The sequence below is a fragment of the Pinus tabuliformis genome, chromosome 8, assembly GCF_031772625.1.
Source record: "Pinus tabuliformis cultivar Carrire ecotype Pingquan chromosome 8, CPIR1, whole genome shotgun sequence".
Lineage (NCBI taxonomy): Eukaryota > Viridiplantae > Streptophyta > Pinopsida > Pinales > Pinaceae > Pinus > Pinus tabuliformis.
This window is the reverse complement of record NC_142294.1, coordinates 1,380,985,082-1,381,005,733: the sequence shown is the minus strand read 5'-3', so window position 1 is coordinate 1,381,005,733 and position 20,652 is coordinate 1,380,985,082. Positions and strand designations below refer to the sequence as shown.

The window sequence follows — 20,652 nt, the reverse complement described above, 5'->3', positions numbered from 1 at the left end:
GTGGTTTTCGTCGAAGGGGCCGATTTGTGAGAAATGCCAGTCATCGCGTCATCGTCGCAAATGTCTACTGTAGAATTGAGAACTCCGTAGAAATTAAGAGAATAGGAGGTCGTGATCTGTACTGCTGACACCATTTCACACGCCGCATTGAAACCATAAGCAGCCATGGAATTTGACCGGCAATGTGCTCACAACCAAAAATTCCAGCCTTTCAACATTATGTGATAAAAATTCTAGACTTTTAACTGTAAAATATTATGTGATAAAAATTCTAGGGAAAAAATAAAAGATTGAAAAAGAATTACAAAAACTGTAAAATTTGATACAGCAAAAATATCTAATATTTTATAATAAAATAATGAAAATTAGGTTTGTAGGTCAGTTTGTTTGGTTAAGAATTTATTTTTTAAGAAATAAGTAAATAGGTTAACGGTCCAAGACTAAGAAGTATTTGGTAAGAGTTAAAGTCTATCTCTAAGCACCAGGAGCTAGTTATTTTAGATCTAGTGGTTTTTCTTGAATAAGAGTGAAGAGTCAGACGTTATCAGCTAGAGATAGCTGTTTTCACTGCGGTTTTTTGTTGAATTATAATGATAAGTCAACAGCTAATAGCTAGAGATGACTATCTCAGTGCTGATTTCATTGAGTTCAGATAAATTTTCTCACTTACTAAAAAAATATTCAAATTTTAAAAATTATCCAAAAAAAATAAAATTTTAAAAAATTCCAGCTTAACATTTCTTAAAATAGATATTCAAATTGGAAAAAACAAATATTCAAATTGGAAAAACAGTCAAATTTAAAAAATCAGATTTGAAATTTCTACTTCACAAAGCATCTATTTAATTTGTAAGATAGACCCGCAGAAGAGCTTTGAAATTCCTACCTTGACCCGGAGACTTTAATTTGTGAGATGGGTATCTATTTAATTTGTGAGATAGACCCGCTCATGAGATTTGAAATTCCTACCCTACCCATGGGACTTTAATGTGTGAGATAGATTCGCAGAAGAGATTTGCAATTACGATTTAATTTGTGAGATAGACTCGCAGAAGAGATTTGAAATTCCTACCTCAACCACGAGGTTTTAATCTGTTAGATGGGTATCTATTTAACTTGTGATTGACACCCACCGAAGAGATCAGATCTTCTCTCATCTCCACTCATATGAGAACATGTGCCATTGTTATTGATTTTTTGATAAGGTTCCATTATCGACTGTTGAACATCTCGGCTAATTACCGACATACACGGATCAAATAACCTAGAATCATATACTGAAATAAAAATTATTAGCAATAGTAAATTAGTCTGAATGATGAAAATATTGAAACGATTCAAATTCTCTATATGAGTCAATGACAAATTTAAAAAAAAATCAACTCTTTCAAAAGAAGTCCTTCTCTATATATTTTTATAGAATCAACCATTCTATAAATAGAATATATATCTAAGTAATTTTTTATATTTTAAGTTTTTACTAAAATGTGATCATTGAAGAAATTAACAAATTTTGTAGTTCCTCTATGAACCTGTAGCAAATTCATTGGTTAGCACATCTTAAGAAGAAACTTAGCCAAACCAAGCATGATGTCCTTCCCAATCATGAAATGAAATGAAAAGCCACATATTGTGTTTGGGGTTCATGCAGTATCTAACTCCCAACAAACATCAAGAATGTTTTACAAATCCTATTTTGCAAGCTTCCTTGCAGAAATCTGATGTAAAAACCTAAGAACTCTGTCTTCGGTAGGAGGCATCCAGAAACAAGCTCTAAAATACGGAACAAGAATGGACTCCTTCAAATCCTACAAGTTGATTATGGGCAAGCATGATGTCCTTCCTAGTCATGAAATGAAATGAAAAGCTACATATTTCATCTCAATTAAAGTGCATAGAGTTTTTAAAGAGAATCTCTCGACAATCTTTGAAGAGGACTACAAATTTATTGAAAACCTATGTTAATAACTCTGGTATTCAACTACCATTGTGAACTCTTCCATGTTTGGGAAAAAAACAAAGTATAAAGGGTCAATATATAAGAACGCAAAACAATTTTCATCTCCTTAGTCAACACTGCACACCCACACCATCTGCAATGCTTTATTCAACCATGCGTGTCTAGACTAACTTGTTGAAACATTACCAATTTCTATCTCTTCTTTATAGTATTGAGTTTAAAACTTGTCAAGCATGAGAATTACATTTCAACATCTTTTAAAGAACCTATTCTAATAACTTTTTGTTTTTCAACTTTTGTGTACCAACATAGGCTTCAACCCAATCGGTGAATATGAATATTTCATACCTTTCATTCTACTAAAACTTACTGGAATCTGACAACCATAGTCATAAAGGAGTTCTTAACTTGTTAAGGAACTCACTTTAATAACAAATTAGAACTGGGGAGAATTCATATTGGAAACTGACAACTTGGTTACACCTCGGCCTTCTCCAGAGCAGAGATGGGATTTTATAGCTGAAATTTCTTCAGTGGCCATGGGGTTATTGGCCTATCATTCATGCCAACTATTATCTCAGCTGCAAATGCCTCAGAATGCAGAGAATGTAGCTATACCCATTGCATTGACCCATGAAAATTACACTATAAACTCCCAAATGCAAGTGAGTCCCAACGACAGTGTTCACAACTATTGCAATAGAAACGAAGTTTTGGGGTCTCCAACATCAGATTTCTCCTCCTCGTTTGATGCTCTGCTACACAATTTTTAAGGTTATTTGTTTTGGGAATTCCTAGACCTACAAAACTTATCTTAAAGTTTCACTTATTAATTTTAGGAATTTCCAGACCTGGAAAACTTATCTTGAGGCTTCCCTTACTTTTTTGTTGGTAGGATAGAATTGAAACTCATAAGACTTGTGGTTTTAGGGAATTTCGGATAGAGTTCATGCAAGAACTGAGAATTGAAAAGGGTTATCTGTGATAAACTCCCAACCCACTAGATTACACCCCCAACAGAATTTAAGATTTAGAGTTCAGTTCTGTACTAAAGTGTGCATGAACTATGCAATGTATATAGAAATATATATTACCAAAATAACCCAATCTTTTGTTAAGAATCCTTATCCACATAAAGTTATTCTTGAGTTTATTTTTAAATCCCACTTGAGTAGGTCGATAACAATGGTGCTTTAGAAACCAAAATGCAGAGATAAATGGGATCAAGATAGGTTTATAAGAGGCATAAATTGTAATTGCTTACATATTGTTAATTACAAATCACCAGAATTGGGAAGGATGTTTCAGTGCTATATTGTCTTATATGAGGATAACATAGGTTTTCTGATGGCTACTCTCCATAAATGTAACTCTGTAAATGTAGCAAATTCTTATGAATTTTTTGTTTGAATTGCTCATGGTTTTCACTTGTTTTTACAGAGTTTTCAACTCACTTACAACCGATTGCTAATATTAACACATACTTCAAATAGAATGAATTGTTTGAGTAGTGACTACTTTTGCATGTAGTGAAGGTGGAGCTCTAAATTAGAATTAACTCCCAAAAGGTTGATAGATAAAATAAAAAAAAGGTGCAAAGAAATCTTGAAATTGCAAAATTTGTATGTTTATCATGTTTTTAATTTACATAGAATATCTTTACCTGATTGTAGATTCTAAATCTTTTGAAATGCAACATTATGATTAAAGTCAACTAACATATTCCAAAATATGGAATCAAATTAAACTAACCCTGATCCATAAGTAACAGTATGGTTGGAAAAACACCTCCTCAATAATATGATGTACCAATATATTTTTTGCAAGTTGGACAACACTTATTGGATTTCACAGCTGAAATTTCTTCTATGACCATGGGGTTATCGGCCTATCATTCATGTCAACTACCATCTCAACTACAGATGCCTTGGATTATAACCACCACATTGACCCATGAAATTTAAAGAAAAATTACATATCATTTTATTCTCTTCATTTATAACACATAAAATATTTTACATTTCTTCACAATGATAATTCAGATATCAATATATAAACGAGAATCCAAGAAATAATCTGAATTGAAAAATAAAATATAAATAATTATTTATGTAGAAAACAATTTAACTGATAAAATTTATATAATATCAAATTTAAAAAAAAAACACACAACTCAATGTTTATTTATAAGATACAAAACTATCTCAAATCAATATATATAAAACTAAAATAAACAAAAAGACCAATTACCATAAACATAAATTATGAAAACCTCAAACGTAATTAAGATACACACAAAACACAAAGGAAACTTACACACAAAACACAAAGGAAACTTCCAAAAGCTCAATTACAATAAACATCAATTCCGGAAACTTCAAATATAATTAAGATATACACAAAACACAAGGAAACTTTTGAAAATCTCCCGTGGTTATAGACGTAAGTAGAATGTAACACCACCACACATGTTCTAAAATAATAATAATATTATAATCTTGCATATTCTTTGGTTTGATGTGGTCACAAAAGTAATTACAAAAGGCTTCAACGTTTACATATGCCAGATCGTCATTGTATTCAAAACCTTCATTGTTAAGATGTATTTCAAAGACTATCTACCCGCAATGCTCTGTTTCAACTAATTGATCACCATTATACGGAACGTAAGTGTCAATCAAAATTGTAACCATTCAGCTTGTGTTGTTATTTGTGTTTTTAATCCATAGTCCAACAGTGGCTGGAGTCCTTAATAAACCATCACATATTGCCAAAGAGATATTGTGATTGTCAAATCCACCTTGAAAAATGAAGGAAACCACTATGAAAAGAATTTCATCGCTCGAATTGCTTTATCAACTCTTAATTAAATGCAATCATTGAACTTAAGAAATGTTAATTAAATTCCTTACAGCCCAAAACACCAAAACGTTAGCTAAATTTAGAAAGTGGAATATTAATTACATTCTTGAAAGCTCCACCGCAAAAAAGAAGTTAAGAGTTAAATTAAAAAAAAAAAAAAAAAACCAAAATAATTAACCCTTAAATTAAAAAAAATTAAAAATAAAAAGTAAAAATTAAATTTAAAAGGTATTGTTAATTGCTTTTGAGGTAAAAGATGGGGAATTTCATGAGATTTCAGAGCTGAAATTTCTTCTGGGACCATGTGGTTATCGGCCGATCATTCATGCCAACTACAATATCAGTTTTAGATGCTTAGAATGCGGAGAATGCATTTATACCCAGTGCATTGACCTATGAAAATTACACTATAAACTCGCAAATGCAAGTGAGTCCTAGCTACAGTGTTGGCAGCTGCTATAGTAGAAATGAAGTATTGGGGTCTGCAACATTAGATTTATCCTCCTCGTTTGATGATATGCTAATCAATTTTGAAGGTTTTTTTTTTTTTTTGGAATTCCGAGACCTAGAAAACTTATCTTGAAGTTTCACTTACTTGTTTTAGGAATTTCCAAACCTAGAAAACTTATCTTGAGGCCTCCTTTACTTTTCTTTTGACAGGGTAGAATTGAAACTCACAAGACTTGTGGTTTCAGAGAATCTCAATAGAGTTCATGCAAGAACCGAGAATTGAAAAGGATTAACTATGATAAACTCCCAACCCCCTCGATTACAACCCAACAAACTTTAAGCTTTAGAGTTCAGTTCTGTACTAAAGTGTGCATGAACTATGCAATGTATATAGAAATATATATTACCAAAATAACCCAATCTTTTGTTAAGAATCCTTATCCACATAAAGTTGTTCTTGAGTTTATTTTTAAATCCCACCTGAGTAGGTCAGTAACCTTGGTGCTTTAGAAACCAAAATGCACAGATAAATGGGATCTTACATATTGTTAAGTATAGATCACCAGAATTGGGAATGATGTTTCAGTGCTATATTGTCTTATATGACAATAACATAGGTTGGCTGATGGCTACTATCCATAAATGTAACTCTATAAATGTAACAAATTCTTTTGAATTTTTTTGTTTGAATTGCTCATGGTTTTCAATTGCTTTTACAGAGCTTTCAACACGCTGCAACCAATTGCTAATATTAACACATACTTCAAATAAAATGAATTGTTTGAGTAGTGACTAATTTTGCATGTAGTGAAGATGGAGCTCTAAATCAACATTAAGCAAATCAGCAAATCAACAAAGGTGCAAAGAAATCCTGAAATTGCAAAATTTGTATGTTTATCTCTTCTTGAACTAAATAATTTCTCTACAAAAAAGGTTTTTGGAGTTTTCCCCTAAGTGGGTTTCCTAGGGTAAATCTTGCATTCTCTTTTTTCATTGCGATCTCTATTTTCCTTATGGTTTTATGGTTGAATTTTTGAAGTGTAATTGTTCGATGATAAACTGAAATTGTTAAAAAGGAGATATATATCATTATAAGTAATTATCAGTATTTCATAACTGTGTGCTTGTATCTATTGCACTTGAAAAATCAACGCTTGGTGGCATTGGTCAAAACCTTATTCTTTAATAAATTTTCCTTCTTTTCTCTTACTTAGATATTTAGGCTTATGGTTAGGGTTTATATAAAATATTGGCTAAAAAGTAATTTTGTTCAATGGATAATAGTAATTTTGTTCAATGCATCATTGTTCTTTAAATAGGAATTGCACTAAATAATTGTCTAAAACCAAAATCTAGCATTCTTTGCATGTTAAACCCTATTTTTAGGGTTGGCATCATCATATTTTTTTGTTTTATGCATGTTTCAGCAATAAAAACTACATTGAAAACCATAGATCCTTCATATCTAATTGAAGGTATTGATCCTTTGTTGATCTATCATTATAAAACCTTTTATTTTGGTTGTTATATGACATCACGTGCCCTATTATTGAAAATATGAAAACCCTAATTTATAACAGCCCTATAATTCATTCAAGCGGTCTAAGGATAGAGTGGCTAAACTTTGGTAATGATTACATCATCCCTCTAAGCTCTTCTGGTATTGTATCTCGATCATTAGACCTCACCTATCACCTTAATCCATTCTTGAGCCTCCCTTGTGATTGAATACCACTAAATAGCTAGAGAAATGCTGCTGAGTGATAGCGGCAACCTATCTCTTGTTTCTCTGAGGTCTGGATACGCCTAATGAGACTCTGGATTAGGCTTGCAATATTTTGTGGTAATAGGCCCACTTCTTCAAATTCACTGAGTTGGGGAGTGTTCCTTCTTTTGAACCCCCTCTACCAAAGACTTGGTTTTTTTCTTAATCAAAACATGTTGGAATCTTATTTCCTCCTACATGTTTTCAGGGTCAGAAATTTCCAATTGTAGTAGGGAAGTGCCCCAACTGGGTTTGGAGATAAATGTTTTCTTGCATTTTCATTTTTGTTGCCAGTTTTTTTAGGATATGGTTTTCAAATTCCACTTCAACCACTCTGTTTATAGGACCAGTTCTCTTGAACTTCAAACTGTTTTTTTTAGATTCAGTTTGTTCCAATCTTACCAGGTTGGCCTTACTATGTTATGCCCAAATGGTGAAATCATCAGAGGAGGAAAAGTTTCCAACTAGATGTGTAATTGTGGGGTTGTAGGTGGTTTGATGTCTCTTTTCCACCATACTTTTAATGTCATTCTCCTTTGCTGGTGAGAACATTTGTAGTAAGTTGTTAGGCAACAAAATGATACTGGAGATCAGACTAGTCATAGTGGAAGAGCTCAGGGAAAGAGAGGACAGGGAGGAAGAAACAAGGGAAAAGGGGAAAACGAGACGAAGGATAAAATAGATGGGAGCTCAAGTTTGCGGGGAAGGTCATGGGACGAGGCACACAGAAGAAGAAACTACAACTCAACCATTTACCTGTTGTGGAACCACAAGAATTTTTGTTACATGCTGCTACATGCTAAGATATGGAAATAAAATAATCATGTATACAAAATTTAATTAGTGGGGGTATCACCTTCACACTGTACAAGTTACAGATCCCTCTCTCTCAATCTCCACAATTCACATATCATGTATTGCTTGTTGCATAATCTTGACCCTTGACCTTTGAAATCACATGGTTCTCCACTTTTCATATGACACATGTTTCTTAACCGGAACAATTATCCATAGATATTGACACATCCTCCTCTTAGGATGACATGTTTCCGTATGTCTTGACACATGCTCCTCTTAAGTCTAAATTTGTTTGAAGATCTTGATACATGCCCCTCTTAACTGGACACTTGTCCATAGATCTTGACACATGGACAACCTAATTACAATTGGGATTTTTATAATGATCCTCCTGTTACTAACCTTAACATGACCTTAATGCATTATGATCCACATAAACAATGTTGATATTTTCCAACATTCTTCATGACCTCCTAGTGTGTCCAAACTTGACGATTTCATTTCTATTTTTGTTATTTTCAGATTAGAATGAGAAACCTAAAATAACCTAGAAAGGGTTTGATGATAATTTGAGTCTTTCTAAGATTTCTTATTAATGATTTTTGCTAATATTTCTATAATTTCATATCTAAAATGCATGAGAAAATTTAAATGAGCAAGAAAAGTAATTTTGTGAAGAATGGAAATCGCTTGGATTCTCAGATACTATTGGTGATTTTGGCAGATTCTGTTTTGCAGGAAAAATGCTACTCCCTTGGATAAAAAAATAGTTTAATATACCCATTACTCAGAAGCAATTTTTCTCTTCCATTAAAGTCATTTATTAAAGACTTAAGAAGAGAATGTCAGAATTTTAATAGTCAGTAAGTCACACAAAACTTATACAATCAATACCAAAAAGAAATTATAGTCAATAGCCATTGCAAGGGAAATTGTCTCACCTTGCAGCTTTAAGTTGGACTTTCACAAAGTTGGGATCTATGTCCATAGCTTCCATGCAGTCTGAAAGTGCATCTCTGAATCTACCAACAACCATCTGAGTGGCTGCACGGTTGCTATAGCATAACACTGATGCCCTGATACGGCTTTCTGACTTTTGACTTGGCATGATGCATCTCATCCCTTGAGTATAATATTCTTCAGCTTTAGAAAAATCTCCTTCTGCATATGCTTGATTCCCCCTATTCGAATGATCAGAGTATACACAATTTTTCCAAATATACTAGAAACCAAAAGGAATATTCTTTAATCCATATCATTATGAAAACACATTTAGAGACTTGAATGCCATTCAATTATGGTAAGGCATAGTATGTTGAGGAAATTCCTTTTAAATGTACCAAATATGTGAATTCGATAAAAATAGCAGACTAGTGTAATCTCATTTCACTGTAGTGAAGGAAAGAAGAACGTTTGTACATAAAGGCTAGAAAAACTAAAAGCAAAAAAACAATAACCCACTTTGATATGTACACAATAGAAAAGTTGTATACCTAAACCATCAACTTTCACAAGCCTACTCTGACTCTGCACTTTCTACTGTCATAGGAAGAGCAGGTAGTTCACTTTGTGCACTCTGCTCAGGCAATACCAAGATTGACTGCGGAACTGAGGATGAATCTAAGAATATGTCATAAGCACCAATATGTATTATGTCTTTCTCAATTATCTGTTCATTTGATAGACTTCCTTTTGAACCTAACACATACCCTTGCAATGCATTAGTTTGAAAAACAAATGGTTTTGAAGCAAAAAGGGATGATTTGAATGTCCCATCAAAAGCTCTTTATTTTGCATTCCCTTCCACTCTTGGATGATAATAATTTTTTGCAGTGCCTGATACTAAAGAAATTTTCCTGGAAGATGACCTAGAGGCAAGGCGACTTCTATGATTTCTTCCACTCACTCTAGTAGCGCTACTACTATTAATGCTATTATCACATTTATCAGTCTTCACCTTCTCGGGTGGAAAATTTAACAAATCATTTTCAGAAGTTGGATTAGTCATGTGCTTGATAAAGGATGAGTTTTTCCATATACTTCTTGTAGCAGGAATACCACATTCTCCTTCATCTTTACCAATCCATCTGTGTTGTTGTTCTCCTCCAATGGGAAACTCTGTGTTGTAGAAATTGTCAGCATTTATTAGTTGATCAACATTTGTTTGCAAGTTTTTATCTGTGGTCCATGGCTCTTTGGTCTTTATGTATTTGTCATATGGATGCAAGTTGTATTGTTTTAGATACCCAAGCTGAAAAGGACTATCCCAGAGAACAGAAAAAATTTCTAAGTCTGGCATAATGGAATACGATGGTGGAGGCATTGAATGAGACATTTCCGGGACACGAAACCCTTTATGGCAATGACAAGCAGGAAACTTGCTAGACAGGAAGGCAAATGGGACTGAACATCAAGAGGAGGGTTTCTGCACTTCCTGGGATTTTCATCGATAAGACAAAGAGGAAGATGATATTGTGCAATGCAAGCCATGGCCAAAACCACTTGACAGTAGAAATTCCTTCAATCTATGCTGAAAATGCCTACTACCTGCCTTTTCCTATCATAGGCCAAGCCACAATTTTATTAAAACCACCAAACTTGCAGAATCCCAATAATCCAACAGAAATTGAACACCACAAACCCTAGAATAACCAGCTACAAATATCTGTCAGAAATTTGTAATATGCTTGTCAGTAACTAGGCCAGAGCTCCAAGGCTCTTCCCACAAAATATAAACTCATTACAACGTAAGAAAATATGGAAATGGGTGTTCTCTTCTGTTTTGTATGCGAAAAGGGAAAATGGGGAACCAAGATGAGATGAGGGCACGAAAATTCTAGCCTAACGAATGGAGTACCATGGTGGAGGTGTCGAATGATACATTTCCAGGATAGGAAACCCTCTTTGGCAAGGACAAGCAAGAAACCCTCTCTCACAGGGACAAGCAAGAAACTTGCTAAACATGGACGAAATAGCGAGTGGAGGGTTTCTGTGCTTCCTGTGATTTTCATGGATAAGACAGAGAGGACAACGATATTCTGCAAGGTAAGCCATGGCTACATTCTCTCAATCGAGGGTTTGGTGCTCCAAGAAGAAGATTAAGTTTCAACTGTTATTTTTTTAGTTATAACAATATTTTTTATTAACGGTGACAAATAGTTTAATCGTCTAACATCAGATCGGATGGATTAGAGTAAGACAGGTAAGACAAGAGGGGAGTTGATTTCAGAGGGGAACACCTTACGACGTAATTACATGTATTTTTTCTCGTTACTATATTTTAATGTAATATAAATAGTTTACAATTATACTAGTATTTTTAATATATTTTATAGGTTATAGTTTATTCATTTTGTATTTTATTTATTTATTTTTTATGTTAAGAGGTGCTCTCCAGCTTAGTTGCATAACGCTGGTTGTAATATGCAAATATTTTGTTTCAATTAAAACATATACATATATATATATATATAATTAAGGTAAATTAGTCAAATTATTATTAATAGTTTTTAGAATCATTATATATATATATATATATATATATATATATATATATATATATATAAGAATTCTCGATCTATTTTAACTCTTGATCTACTAAGCATTTAAATGGATTAAATCTCTTGAAGTGCAAAGCATACAATTATTTATAACTTAAACCCAAGGTTGACAAACAAATTGTTTATCAAACTATTGGAGTGAAAATGCTTTTACTATCTTTTTATCATTTAAAATGTAATATTTTATTCTAAAACATATAGGATAGTTATGTTCTCTTTCAATTAATTAATGAAAAAGTATTGATAAAATTATTGATTTAATCAAAATTAATTAAAATTTATTTTATATAAAATATATTTAACTATGTAGAATAATAATAATGTTAAAAATATTTAATTACTTTATTACAATGATAGTGTTGTCAATTTTGAAATAGGTGGATAGTAGTGATTTAAATCAAAGGTTCAGATTTATCTCTAAAGTATATTCCATGGAGATTAAATCACTACTATCCACCTATCTCTAACCTCCATGGATAGTAGTTGTGTTCTTTCTTCCCTTTTAAATAAATGAATTAATTAAAGAGATTGTTATATAAACATGTGGCATATGAATATGACTAATGGTTTTTTTGGGCATGTGGTTTTAGTAACAAATAAATTAATTAAAGAGATTGTTATATAAACATGTGGCATATGAATATGACTAATGGTTTTTTTGGGCATGTTGTTTTAGTAACAAATAGTATTGACTCAAATAATTGTCAGGAAACTTATTTGTAGATTAAAAATCTCCATGGTAAAGTGAAGTAAACCTCCCAGTTTGTGGTATTAGTAATAAATGGTATTGACTCAAATTATTGTAACAAAGCTTATTTATAGATAAAAAATCTCCATGGTAAAGTGAAGTAAATCTTCGGGTTGTCATTTTTTCTTTAATATATCTGTTTAGCTCATATATTAATTCATTTATAATTAATAATAATAATATAAAATAAAGTTATAATGTAATTATAATTTTTTTTTTTTTTTTTTTGGCAATGTAAGATGTCTCATGAAGTAAGCGTTTTGATACTTATCAATGCTTTTCAACCGTTTAATTTATATGGTTGTGCTAATTTGTATTTACAGTTTATTATATGTTTTGAACTTGTAGCTATATAAGGTGACATATTAAGATGGTTAATATACTATATATAGCTTACAATTATATTAGATAGTTTTTTCTTGGGTCATGGATACTTATTGTGTACACACTCTCTAGCTTCGTAAGAAAGAGATGTAAAGTAAGCATAAAAAGTTTGTCTGTGTGGTTCATCATGAGAACCAGATTAAAAAATTAAAAAGATTTAAATACTTACTTTATAAATAAATTAGGAAGTTAAAAACTAAAAGTAGTGAAATAAAAAAAAGAAGAAGAAAGAAGAAAGTCCATCAACGAGGGACCATGAAGGATCAATGCTCCATGAAGAGCCCATTAAGGAAGGAAGGGCCATCCAGGTTTCAATTTTACTAATGGAATGCATAAGAGAACTTCTCTTTTCTGAAAGCCGCCCTAACACACCATGATACTATAAGAGAACCCACTATCTCCATGATGGTTATTATGTGGCATCAAACAAAGACGAAGGGCGCGCTGTCCTCTCTCTTCCCTATAGTAAAATCGAGCAACTTATCTCCCGACCCTCACCCACGTGGAAAATCGAAAATGAGAAGTTATGGATTAAGGTTATCCCGCAGATTGGATAATGATTTCCCTTTAGTATTGATGTATGGCTGGTGAAGAATATGAAAGGATTTAGTTTCGGAATAAATGACGAAGAAATAAGAAACTTGGGATATTTCTATATTGATTTATGGAAGGATCTTACTCGCTCTAGTGGGAGCAGCGATCCCATAGCCCAGAATGGATGGTTAGAATGAGACAATAGGGGTTTGGCCCAGCCATGTTTATTCCTTCTGAGCTGGTGTGGGTAAGGATGGTGTTCCTTTCGTTTGTGACATATATGGCCGATCCACCCTATTGATGTGCAAGCCGGGCAGCGTTTCTCCCAGCGAACAAGAAAGAAAGACAGATGTATGCTAAAATTTCATTGCCGAAGTGCCTATTGATTGATGGAAGGATCTTACTCGCTTTAGTGGGAGCAGCGATCCCATAGCCCAGAATGGATGGTTAGAATGAGACAATAGGGGTTTGGCCCAGCCATGTTGTTATTCCTTCTGAGCTGGTGTGGGTAAGGATGGTGTTCCTTTCGTTTGTGACAGATATGGCCGATCCACCCTATTGATGTGCAAGCGGGGCAGCATTTCTCCCAGCGAACAAGAAAGAAAGACAGATGTATGCTAAAATTTCATTGTCGAAGTGCCTTCCCCTGTGGGTAATTACTAAAGCTAGCGGGGCATTTCATCTCTATTTCGGGGAATTTCTTGTGGGCTTCTCCTGCTATTCCTTTTCCTCTAAGATTTTGGTTGGTCACGAATTTAATCCAATAGTAAAAAAGTACAATAGACACACAAACACCCCAAAAAAAAGAAATGAAAAGCCCCAAACGGCTCTACCGGTAGCTAAAAACTTTCTTAAAATAAGAAAATTAAAAAAATGATATGGAGATAAATTAAAAAAAGAAAAGAAAAAAATATATAAACTTTAAAGAGGGTTTACAGCTAAAAATAAAAAAGTGAAAAATTACTAAGTCTACTAAGGTAAAAAAAAGAAGGGTCTACATATCCAAAAATAGCGTTTAATAGATTTATAAAAAAATAAAAAAATCAAAAAGGTCGATTTATCTAAAAATAATTTATTATGAGTCGTTTTTGGGCTCCACATTGTAACAATCTATGACTTTTCCTTTGGTATTTTTCCAGTCCATGATTTTTCATATCGTATTTTTCCATGTTATTTGTTATGATGAAGTCTATCCATGTTAGTTGTTATGATGAAATTTATTTAAAAATTTGAGAAAATCCATTACATAATTCAAGAATACACTATTGATTTGATCTGATCTTTTACGTATTTGATAAATCAATATTTAAGATAAATCAAATTAATTAATTTAATTCAAAATAATTATAATTTATTTTATATATTAATAATAATATTGTTGTTATATAGTATGACATATTAGCATGTTTATTAGTTTATAGTTATAGATAGTGTATTCCTTTTATCATATAAAAATATCATTTTAAATATATAATATATCTATGTTCTCTTTCAATTGGGGAAGACATTGATTTATTTAAAAATAATTATAATTTACTTTATATAGTACATATTTAAATATGTAAAATAACAATATATTCAAACTATTTGCTTTGGTGATGGGTGGACATATAATTAGTTGTGGAGGGATGTGAAATAATAAGGGAATAAGGCTTTGGATGAAGTATTTAGGTTATGAGAGAGGCACAAACTATAAAAATAATGAGAAGTTAAGAAAAAGGAATATAAAATTGCCATGGGAGAAGGTTGGCTCTTTGCCCTTAATTCACTTAGGTCAAGTCTCATGGAACTTTGATGAGTGTTGGTTTTAGGGTAAGGTTCACAAACTCTCTAATTTTGTTTAGGATGTATGGTCTATAATTGTGTTTTTGATATTTTATTTCTTTTTCATCATTGCCTTCCTTTTAGTGCTTGAGTGTAGTCTTTGTGACACTACAATCTGTTTAATGATTAGTAAAACTTTGGGGCCTTTCCTCAATTCTAGGTTGGGATTTTTCTTCCATGAATTACAATCTCTCTGATGGAAACCAAGGAGGCTAATTTTTAGATTCCCTATCATTGTTGTTACACATGCTATCTTCTAGAGGGTCAAGCCTCTCTTGTGGGTTGAAAATTTCCTATGGTTGGCATCTCTCATTCCATGCTTCACAATTCAAGTTGCTTGGGTTGACTCTCTATATAATTGTTATGTATTTTTGTTCGCCCCATGGTGGTCTAGAGGTGCAAGTTTGTACTCACAATTCTAGCTCCTACTATATTGGGAAGGGGTGATAAGGTTTGGTTTGGTTAATCAAAATATACTCTTGCCTTTCAGTCAATACTACACACTGCAATCTTAGTTTTTATGCACATGTCGGGAGTCTGGTTCATCATTCTGTTGAGATGAATTTATTTCACCCCCTCTTTGGCTGTTATTTTCAATATTTTTATCGTTGGGATAGAGAAATACTTGGGCTACGAAGTCGGGCTAGGAGAGGAAGTTAGTTGATGAAAAAATATGTTTCTTTGCTAATGGTAAGCCACATTGATTGGCACTTATTTTAGTTTTCATTGTGAGAAAATTGATAATGCCTCACAAAAGAGGAAGAGGTGGAAAGGGAGTAGATGAAATTTAGGGAAAGCTACCATTTTGAGGGCTCCACTAGCTACTAAACAATTTGTTGAATCTTGTTACATGACTACTCCCTACATCAAACTAGAAACTACAGTAGTTGAGGAGGATGTTGCTCATCAAACGAGAAGATATGTGTTCGATGTTGATATTATTAAGAAAGATGGATTTTGGTTCCTAGATATAGGTTGCACCTAATCACGTCAAACTAGATACCTCAAAATAGTGGACATTCATTGACAAGTCAAAACAATCATTGGAAAAGTCGTGTTGGAAAGGCTCTAAGAGCAATTATACAACTAGATGAAGAACAAAGGAAAATAACCAAGACAGACAAGAAGATCAACATACTAGCCAAATAGCTAGCAAGTATTGAGTTGAAAGGAAGTTGACCCACCTGAATCCATTCAAGTGGATTCCCTTATAGCCTAGTAAATGTCTTTTCGATTTTTTGTTATTTTAATTGTTTATTATGTGGTACATCTAAGGATAAGTTATATGGCATGGAGGATATTTTATGACATACCCCAAAAGAACTTAACAAATTAAGCCATTGTATTGACTCATGATATTATAACAAAGTCTATTTACATATTAGGATTCTCCATGATAAAGTGAGGGTAAATCTCCATGGTTAAGAATCTTGTTCCATGTTTTCTTAAATGCATATATGCTTAACTTATATATTAATTTTTATGATTTATTTTAATTTTAACCTCACATGTATAATACAATAAGTGTTTTGATGTTTATAATGAAATAAGTGTTTTGATGTTTATGGATTGATATTTATTGTCGTTCACCAACCATTTATATTATATGGCTATAGTAATTTATTTTTATTTTCATCATGCTAAATATTTTTATACTTATAAATATTATGGATTTAAAATACAATAATATTTAGTAATTAGGGTAATTTGATTACCTTTATATTAATTTATTAAGGCATGCTACAATTAACAATAATTTTGGATTAACAAGGAATTAACAATAATTTTGGATGAAAACGATGCAAATAGTAATTTTAATAAAAAAATTATAAATTACAAATTTATTTTGTTTTATTTATTTTATATTTAAATAAAGAAGCAGTTTAATTTAAACTAGATGGTTTTTTGGGCTAAAATCAAATAATACCTTTTTGAGTAACATTATGATTTTTGTTATATATATCTATATATATTAAATAACTTTATACTTGAAAATATCTATCAATTTTCACCAAAAATAACCAAAAAAATATCACTAAAAAAATCATTTTATATGAAAGATCAAAACAGGTTTTCTAAATTTTTACCTGTAAAATAAATCACAAATAAATAGAGCAGCTGAAACAAGCGAGGTAGGCGAGGTAGGAAAACTCCTGAATCTCAAGCATAACTAAAATATTCAATATCAAGCTGAATTCCTTGAAAAATAACTCTCATAGGTAAATATAAATAGTACTGAATTCAAAATATATATATATATATATATATATATATATATATAACATTGGATTCTCTACATACAGTGATGAAAAGGAAAGATTAATTAAACATAATTTGCAACTGCACATTATAATAAATTAATTTATTTTGATATACGACATCAGAAATTACTTTTACCAAAACAGGCATCCATTTCCTATCAAAATATTATATGTAAAATTCACAGTGTAGACAATAACCGACACTCCATAGCCTTCATAAAGTTAACGATTTTCTTCTGCAGACTAATCCCTGATCCTTAAATTTAGTACAAGCCATTTGCAGATGTTTCACCTTGGCTCTAATGTGCCTGATGAAGGATCGGCAGCTGAAGAGTTACTGCCTGATGTTTTGTGAGGGGCAGGTACGCCCACACTATGCACACCTATGAAAGGGGGGCTTGTGGGCGAAGGAAGCTGTTCTCCCTCACGGGTCAGCAACGACACCACACGAGACATTGAAGGCCGCAACGCTGCAGCTGCCTGAGTGCAGAGAAGAGCAATTTTAATGACCCTAATCCCATCCTCCCAAGAATAACTACCCTCCAATGTGGGATCCATAACTTCCAAAGCTCTCTCCAGGTTATACAGTCTCCATGTCTGGTAATTGACCAATATCAAAAACGCATACAACATTAGTTGCAACGAATCATAATTATTATAACATGTTCGAAAATATCTACTTCAAAGATGAGATCTATAAAGGCTGTACCCATTCGATGAGAAACTCCGTGTCTTGAGGTGAACTCTGATTCTTTCTTCCGCTGATAATCTCAACTACAACCACTCCAAAGCTGAATACATCTGCTTTCTCTGTTAGCTGTCCACGGTACGCGTACTCAGGTGCCATGTAACCTCTGCACAATACTAGGTACAATGAAATCTCCATATCTGAACCCTCTCAACATTATATGAACCATAGTGAAGAGAAAATACTTACAAAGTTCCTGCAACTTTAGTGCTGACGTGGGTTTTATCGTCTTCAAACAGTTTGGCTAAGCCAAAGTCTGTTATTTTGGGTTTGTTTTTATGATCGAGTAAAATATTGCTGGCTTTAATATCTCTGTGAATTATTCGAACTTCAGATTCTTCGTGAAGATATGCCAGCCCTCGTGCAGTTCCAACTATGATTTCATACCTCTGTCTCCAATCAAGTAAATGGCGTTTTTCTATATCTGCAAAACATACACCAAAAAGATTAGCAAGGTACAAAACAAACTCAAAACTCGAACAAATCAGGATCGGTGCAGCGATTAAAGAGGGAGAAGCAACCGAATATAATATTGTCGAGGCTACTGTTCTGAAGATATTCGTAAACTAGTAGCCTCTCTGAGTTTTCCACTGAGCAACCAAGCAATTTCACTAAATTCCTGTGCTGAACACGACTGATGAGATTTGCTTCATTAAAAAATTCCGCATCTCCTTGACTTGAACCTATTTTCAGCCGTTTAACTGCAACCTCTCTACCATCTGGTAGATCCCCCTGCCCATCAAGAAGCATCATGCTAGGTCAAAAATATGTTTATGGTTTAACCATTAACAATGGTATCTACGTTAAAATAAATTAAACTGAATGTAACAAGAAACGCTCACTTTAAAGACGGATCCAAAACCGCCTTCGCCAAGCTTTCTTTCTGCGTGAAAATTAGACGTGGCCCCTCTCAAAGTCTCGTATTTGAAAATAAGTTCCGGATTCGCTATAGTCGCTGACAAGCTAATTGCTCCTTGGGCTTCTGCGAAAATAGTTACAAAAAGTTTTATTATCTTAGAAAAGGAAATAGGGGAGCGGTTCATAATATCCAAGCTAGTAAGTCATTGAATCATCTACAATTTCAAGACCTCTCATTTGAGAAACAGGTCCACAATTTTTCCCACGAGAGTAAAATTTCAGCTTGCAAAGGGTTATCGCTGCAATTAATCCAATCGTAGCGGCTGCTACTCCCAGAATTACCCGAAGCACGGTCGATCTTTTCGCTTCTGCAAATTTGCACAAGAAATCATAGATAATTTGCAAAAAAATATCAGATAATTCGCACAAGGAACCTCAGAAATCAGGAAAATGAAATCTTTACAAAACCCGCACGATATTCCTGATAATTATAAACTATGTGAAAGAAGATATATACTTGATACTGGAGGGCTTTCTGTCGGAGAATTGAAAAATGGATAAAGCTCGTAACGCATGTAGCAGTTCATAGACGCGAAATTTGATCCAAGAACTCCACTAGTGCAATTCTTATTTATTATGGACAACGCAAACTGTAGGCACGCCTCGCAGTCTTTGGTAGACAGATCTCTCCAACACTGCGCCAAGGTGTAGATAGGAACTGTGGAATTATAGGGCGCAACGCCTTTCCCCGCAGCAAAAAGTTTGGGACTCTTCGCTGCTTCATAGCTAATATTTTGGAGCGCCAGTGCCCTAACAGTTTTTGCGAACTCTGGGTTACTGTTTGTCTCACCGTTGCACACAACATTTGTTTCTGCGCTCTCGCTAAAATTGTTGGAAAAACTATGATTGTCGTAACGTAATAAGCAGGCATCTAGTATAATGGACGCAGAAGTTTTGTTGCATTCTCCATCAATACGAGTGCCCATACCAGTGCCGGATATAATCGCGGCTTTTGCAGTGGCTCCGCACTGTTTGCAATCGGAGGAGTTTAAATCTCCCCTGCATTGGGCAAACCCATAAACCGTACTGTGGCTGTTTTGCCCGTCATCATGACTAGATGTATTGAATCCACTGATAGAAACGTTTCCCACCAGTGAATCCAGAACCTGGTTTAGATTACTCTGAAAAGCGCTACCGTTGGTATATTCGCTATTCTCACAAAACCGTATAACGGGAATATTGAACGGATCAGCAGCTGAGAGGGGCATAAGCATACACACACTTACGATAAGGAAGAGGCTGCTAATCAACTCTTTCATCTTCATCGCCATTGTCCAGGCGTTCCCGCAACGTTTTCCTCTATTCTAATTAGATGAGGGAGGCGGTCCAGGAATAGCTTTGGCAAGTTCAATTTAGATGAGTGGAGGTGGTTCAGCAATGGCTTTGGCAAGTTCAAGTTATTGCATTAATCTTCAAGTTCAAGTTATTTCGTGGCCGCTTCAAGGTCGTCGCAAGTCGTTTTCGTCTTCGGTCATCGCAACATGGTCGTAAGTGGCTGCTGTAGAATTGACAACTCCGTAGAAATTAAGAGGAGGAGGTCGTGATCTGCACCGCTGACACCATTTTACACCACTTACTGAAACCATAGGCAGCTATGGAATTCGACGGGCAATTTGCTCGTCACATATAGCCAAAAATTCGAGTCTTTCAACATGATGTGATAAAGATTCTAGACTTTCAACATTATCTGAAAAAAGAGGATGAAAACCAATATGAGAATTGCAAAAGGGGAAAATTTAATACGGCCGAAAGAAATTCAGATCTAATATTATGAAAATGGATATTCAAATTGTAAAAGCAGTCAAATTTGAAATTCAAAGAAAGAAACTGTAAAATTAAA

At 33.5% G+C, this 20,652-nt stretch overlaps 1 protein-coding gene across 1 annotated transcript; it reads right to left on the bottom strand.

Annotated features, from left to right (window-relative positions):
• Positions 1-17,299: 17,299 nt before the first annotated feature.
• Positions 17,300-20,187, bottom strand: LOC149240691 (cysteine-rich receptor-like protein kinase 2). The gene is made up of 7 exons (XM_089367351.1): positions 19,270-20,187; positions 18,983-19,120; positions 18,737-18,876; positions 18,416-18,626; positions 18,084-18,318; positions 17,856-18,000; positions 17,300-17,743 (listed from the first exon to the last, which is right to left on the bottom strand). The coding sequence occupies exons 1-7, from the start codon at positions 20,081-20,083 to the stop codon at positions 17,435-17,437; spliced, it is 1,992 nt and encodes a 663-aa protein (XP_089223477.1). The 5' UTR covers positions 20,084-20,187; the 3' UTR covers positions 17,300-17,434.
• Positions 20,188-20,652: the final 465 nt, after the last annotated feature.

What these genes read in the sequence shown, in the direction of transcription:
- LOC149240691 (XM_089367351.1), bottom strand. Translation starts at nt 20,083, where the DNA reads ATGGCGATGAAGATGAAAGAGTTGATTAGCAGCCTCTTCCTTATCGTA. An exon ending in GTTTTGGATCCGTCTTTAAA is followed by an intron (nt 18,627 to 18,736) that starts GTGAGCGTTTCT and finishes CTTGATGGGCAG; the next exon opens with GGGGATCTACCAGATGGTAG. An exon ending in ACTAAAGTTGCAGGAACTTT is followed by an intron (nt 18,001 to 18,083) that starts GTAAGTATTTTC and finishes AGTATTGTGCAG; the next exon opens with AGGTTACATGGCACCTGAGT.